The sequence below is a fragment of the Centroberyx gerrardi genome, chromosome 4 (genome assembly GCF_048128805.1).
Source record: "Centroberyx gerrardi isolate f3 chromosome 4, fCenGer3.hap1.cur.20231027, whole genome shotgun sequence".
Lineage (NCBI taxonomy): Eukaryota > Metazoa > Chordata > Actinopteri > Beryciformes > Berycidae > Centroberyx > Centroberyx gerrardi.
This window is the reverse complement of record NC_136000.1, coordinates 18,976,946-18,983,217: the sequence shown is the minus strand read 5'-3', so window position 1 is coordinate 18,983,217 and position 6,272 is coordinate 18,976,946. Positions and strand designations below refer to the sequence as shown.

Sequence of the window (6,272 nt, the reverse complement as noted above, 5' to 3'; positions counted from 1 at the left end):
TGGATTTGATTAAAGGGCATTAGCACTAAATATTATTCTAATAGACTATGACAAATCAATCAATACTTATGAACAAGAACAACTTTGCATGTCAGAAACCAGAGAAATGAAGCTTGAACCTATGAAGTCGTTGAGAAGCAAAATCTCAATGCTGCTCCGTGGAGAATGACTTGAGAAAGCTGGTATGGATATCTTACAGGCTAAGGCCCATGTGGTGATAAAACTCAAACAATCATTTCTGCCATTCCACAGAATTGGTCTCCCATTCTAGAACGTCCTAGCGGCCATGTTGGGAGACCACACACTGTTCCAATAAGACAAGAAAAATGTCATGAAGGAAATAATTTTATAGACAAAAAATGCTGCACAAGAAGGAGAAAAAATAATTATCAGAATAAAAAGACAAGAATGGACAACAATCAATTGCAAAGATGTGAAGGCAGACAGTAATCAGTGCAGGGTCTGCTCAGATCAGTTCATATCTGGTGAGTCATTTTAACTGTAGGTATAGCTTTCCAAATATAACAGGCTTGCTGTCCAAGTAAGAGTCAACAAGAAATACTCAACTTTAGAGAAAGAAATGTCTGAATGATTCCTAGCATAGACAACATCATTGCTGCTTTCGTTGCTTAGCAAAACAAAAGAAGCATCACGGATTTGTTTATCCTACACCAGAGAAATAGAATGAATCCATTCACAATCAATTCAAGTTCTGTGGTTTACAGAGTTGCTGATTTACCTAGAGTTACCTAGTTTACCTAGTTAGCTAGTAAGATTGGTAACCTAAGGTTACTTAACGTTACCATGGTTCTCTGATGACATGGTGAGGTATCCCCTGTGTATCCCAGTCTATAGGACAGTGCTCTCTACCAATCCAACCTGGTGCCCCCTGGCAGCAGCTGCAGAGCCCTGGAGGGGCCTGGGGAGAGCGAGGAGCAGGTTCGCAGGGAGAGAGAGAGGTCTCCCTCCCCTCCTTTCTGAGGTCACATGCCTGTCTGTAGTGATGGCAGGCCCAAACAGGCCCTTAGTTGAATTCATAATATCCTGATTCTCTGATTCTCCTTATTGGCAAGGCTGGACAGGTTCAGACAAACTGAAATGGGTATCATAAAATTGCTTATACTGATTATAGATATACAGTTTCATGTGTGGTCTTCCAACAGGGCGTCTGGTATGGTTACTTTGGTATTTAGAACACTTCTGCAAAGGGCCTATTTACAGGGAAGACATAATCAATTGAATGGAACAGTTGAATTGGTTTGAATTGAACTGTTATTGAATCTTTATTTATTAGCTATATAGTCTGAGAAGTGGCGGACTCAGGCTGTTTGAAGGGCAGGGGCGAAAAAATAAAAAGGGCACCTACTGCACGACATGGGGCCCCACCAGCGCACAAAAAGATATGATGCATCATGTATGATGAAATAGTCTTCATCTTTGATTAAGATTAACATTATGTTATTAGGCGATCCAGATTAAAAGTATAACCACACCTCTATGATAAAAACACACAGGGAACTAGAAACCTTTAAAATGTTTATTTCACAAACACCTCCGAAGTAAAACACAGTAACTACATCTTAGAAGGTTACTTTACAACTTGAATATAGTCTATTATCGCGTAAAAAATATCATGCCACAGAAAAGCATTAAGTAATAGCCCACTGTAAGAGATTATAGGCTATGCCACAAGGTCACTATAAACTCACCGCTGAGTAGGCTATCACAAACACACTGTAAGTGCCAAAAAGAATATAGTGATTTTTCGTTAGGGATGCAAAATGAAATGGTGAATAAAAAGAATATATGAAAATTGCACTCACATAGGCTATAGTCTATCACCACTAACCACTGTCACCTTCAAAATAACAAAAAAGCTATCAACTCCATAATCCCACAATGTAAACAGTTAGACTTATAGGCCTACTGTAGTTTAGGGGCTTTGTTTTACTGTATAGCCTAGAGATAATGCTTTGCCTTAATGCGTTTTATCACCCGTCAGTTAGCCTAGTGAATCAAGCCTTTCCTTGAAAATCTACTGGAGTTACTTTTGAGTTAATTTTGGTTATTTTGTTGCATCCCTAGACTATCGTCACGGCACCCACTTTGGGAAAGCCTGCCCTGGAGAGGGCACGTTGTAGGGGAGACTGTAGGGCACTGCATCTCATTTTCTTCACTGGGATTTTTTTCTCTCCATTGCAAGGGCGCTTCATCGTGTTTTCTCACTTGGAAGGGCATCTAAGAGGGCACTTCATGAGTTTTTCATCAGAAAGGCACCTGTAGGGAACCTCAAGTTTATCCCATTGTAAGGGCACCTATATGGCACCACATCACATTTTCTCCACTGGAGGGGCATCCATTAGGAAACTTCCCCACATTGTCACGCATGTAGGGACACCCTTTACAGCACTGCATCACATTTTATCCACTGGAGGGGCACTTCTCCTTTAGAGGAGCACCTAATTGGGCACTTCATCATGTTTTCTTACCTGTAGGAGTACTCTATACAGCACTGCATCCCATTTTCTCTACTGGAAAGGGCACCCTTTGGGACACTGTCATGTAGGGGCGGCATAGAGGGCACTTCATAACGACACCCTTTTCCATTGGAAGGGCACCCATAGGGAACGTCAAGTTTAGACCATTGTAAGGGCGCCTTATAGGGCACTGCATCACGTTTTCTCCACTAGAAGGGCACTCATTAAGACACGTTATCGAATGTTCTTGCTCTAGAGGGCACATCATCATAATTTATTGCATGAAGGGGCACCCTAGAGGGCACTCAATCATTTTTTTCCCATGTGAAGGGCAGCCAATAGGGCACTTCCTCTCGTTTTCGCCACTCTAGAGGGCACTTTAGCTAACCCTAACCGCCCCCCCTCGAGTCTGAGTCCTGGTGAACTCTAACTATACTAGGTCAACCCACAGACTCAAAGCAGCGTGTAGTCAGTGTATTTTATTGTAGTTATATAGTTATTGTGTTTTTCGGCTGCTGTTTTTTTTATAGACCAGACAAGAGAGCTACTTTGTGTCACAGTGGCAGAATGAAAAGGATAAAATGTGTGCAAGGCATGTAACTGATGTTTTATTTATTGCCGAAAGTTAATAAAAATTAACAGTAATAACATTAAAAATGCGTGACAACTAAAAGTTAAACCAGTGAAAACAGAAACATACAAGAATACTAATTATTTACATAGAAAGCCCAACAACAACCTATCACAATAAAATACATCTCTGTTACCATCACTTGTTGACACGCCCCCTAAACATCACATCTTAGCAACTCTGTTATCAAAGAAAATGTTCCCACATTGTTGGGTTATTTCTGTGCGTCTAACTTCGGTATTTCCGACAGCAACTTAAGGCAACATATGAGTGGTGAAGCTGCAGCGGTGATCCCGTTAATGTAGAGCCTCCTTGATCCCGGTGCGCCGGGAGCCTGTGCACAGGAGGAGCCTGTGCTCTGTCTTCCGCGTTTTCCCTGATTTCAACACAGTCCTGATTGCATCGCGGATAGCCTACTTGGTCACGTTTCTGCGTTCCCCCTCTCTTCCTTTCCCCGCCTAGAAAATAAGGCAATTATACAACACTCTGCCCCCCCTCACGCCTCCCTCCAAAGCTGCCCCATTAACACAACATCCTAGTCCACCGCCTCATCCATGCATTGGAGACTTGGGCCCCAGCGCACCGGCTCCGGCTCCAGCCATGTCGGCCAGGAATGCAGCGGCTGGCGGCGGTGACAGAGCGGCAGGCGAACCGGCAGGTAACTTAAACATTACCGAATATATTAACTAGTTAAAATGAATGCAGTTTTACGTCCTATTTGAGCCAAGTGGTTTGCCATTTTGTAATTTGCCGTAGAGAGGGAAGCGCCGCGGAGTGTTTCTGCCAATTTCTCAACGATTGACTGTAACTTTGCGCTTTTCCGAAACTAGGTCAGTAGATCAGTAGAGCAAACTGAAGCGGCCCCGCTACGGCATTTATGTAACGTTACACAATGTGATAACATTTGCAAAACAACATAACATGCAGAAGATAGTTACACTCAGGCCTGTCATAGTGGATATTTACAGACAAGTTGTTTGTGTAGCATCTAACCTAACGTTAAACGACTGAACGCAAATGTTAGCTTAGCATAGCAGGCCTGTTTGCCTGTACAACGACCTCAAGTCAACTGACAGTCCACTGTCTGTTCGTTTAGATGCGGTTTTACAACCCTACACCATTTAGCATTGTTGATATTTTTGGCAGTGTGGTTGTCCACATGGTGTAATGGCTCTATGAATTGATGGGAAGTAGTTTGGGACAAGCGCTCGCTGCTGTTTTAGGCCTAGCTAAGACGATCGCCCCAAGGTTTAAAAAGCACAACACGACCGTTGGTTATGAATATGACGAAGGATAACTGAATGTCCGACTGTACCTGTAGTAGAAATGCCTATTTAGATGGTGCTTTTGCACAGTGACTACAGGTTTCTGCCAGGTTAGACTTTAAAGACCCCTTTAATGCCAATTGAAATCAATTTAAGACCAATTTCACCCCCAAAAATTATCCCGAAGAGTAAAAAAGAAACGGTGGCAGTAGCAGTACACGTCTGCGCAACCAGGATGATAAATACTGTATTGAAAGAGCAACATTTTGAGACCTCTGAATTGTATTTATGACTCAAAGACAACGTTTAACTACATTTAAATCCGTTCAAGACCTTGAATTTAGGTAGTTCAATTCAAATCATTAAGTTGTTTTAGACTATATGCTGTATTAAGACTTTCTAAGGACGTGCAGCCACCAGTTCAACTTGTGAGAAAACATAAAATGTGTTGTTGAGTCAACTGTCCTGAACTGAAGTAGAATAATCTTTTACAACATCACGCAATTTTTTTTTTTTTTTTGGGGGGGGATGGATAATGGATATCTTGAAATAACAATTATGCCTATTTTAAACCTAGACAAAACTATCGTATTATTGTGTCAAAAATATTTACAAATATTTCATAATATTCTTCCTTGTGAAAATAATTTGGATTTGTATTTTGAACTGTATTTTGCACTGTTAATAGAATGTTTTTTTTCCTGTTGTGCAGGTTCAGTTGTGTAGTGTGACAGTTATATAAAATGTAGGTCAAATGAGAGGCACATTAGTTATTGGCCATTGTCCTCTATAATTATGTAGAATGTATAATGGTTTAATTAGAAATGTGTGATAATTAAACTGTTCAGTGAAATATATCTTTTTTTTTTTTTTTCCAGAAACGGCCAGCATTTAGACAAACAACAGAGCCATTTTAATATTTTGCATTGTGTGATGGGCAAATATAGCTGGAATGGATGGAGGAAGCGTTTAAAAGCTAGTTTAGCAACTTCTCTTGCTTGTGTTATCCTCCACTCAGTATAGAGAGAGAACTTAAAATACACATCTTTTATGTAAGTAACAAACTTTAGCCTATGCATAAACTCGAGAAATAGTATTTGGCATTATAGTGGAGTTTTGAGAAGAACACCCACACTATCAGACTGCTTTATTAACAAAAGAATATTAGTTTCATCCCACAGCACCAAATGTTTCTGTCATGCATTTTTTCTTTATAAAAGAAATCACTCAGTTACAAAGTCTTTGCTAATTATACAAAGCTGTAACTACAGCACTACTTACAAGCAATGTTGAGTAATGGTCCTTTCCTCAAGAGGGGAACAAAGTATTCACTACAAGTCCTTTTAAAACATGTTAAATAGCACTGTTGACATAAAGGTCAACATGGCCATGACGATGCCACTGTTTATCATATTTTCAACTACTGTGTCTTATCCGGTATTGTACAGCTAGCCCACATATTTTCTCCAGGAAATGTTTTTTCTAGTTTTTATTTAGCATTCCTCGTTTGCTCCCCCCCCCCCCCCCCTTCTTTCAGAGGGAGGGTGTTAGCTGGATGGTTTGATTTCCTCTGACTTTGTAGGCTTACACACATTGATACCAACTGCTATAAATCCCTTTCCTAGTCCTCAGTCCCCTAAACACTTGGGAAAGTGTTTGGTTGTATGATTAACTTTTTAATAAAATTAGGTCAAGTGATTTGGGGAATTAGCAGTTGTGTGGCTCTGTTCATTGACACTCTCAGCATCAGTTTCATGGACTTAATCTGTCTGCATTGACCTGAAGAGTTGGGTTTGGTTGGGCTGGAGCGTGTTGTGGTGGTAAAGAAGTGCAACCTTATTCCAGCTAATGATCTCAACACAGGGTAACCTCATATGGCATGTTACCATTATTATTATA

The 6,272-nt window shown here is 40.6% G+C and overlaps 1 protein-coding gene across 3 annotated transcripts in view; it reads left to right on the top strand.

The window, feature by feature from the left end:
- The first annotated feature begins 3,517 nt into the window (after positions 1-3,517).
- bmal2 (basic helix-loop-helix ARNT like 2) overlaps positions 3,518-6,272 on the top strand; it is a 19,316-nt gene continuing 16,561 nt past the window's right edge. For all 3 annotated transcript variants that reach the window (XR_013504333.1, XM_071910990.2, XM_071910912.2), the window contains exon 1: positions 3,518-3,766. Coding sequence is in view for 2 of the 3 variants with exons in the window: in XM_071910990.2 (XP_071767091.2) it covers positions 3,709-3,766 (58 nt within the window). In the remaining variant the exon portion in view is untranslated. The remainder of the gene's footprint in view (positions 3,767-6,272) is intronic.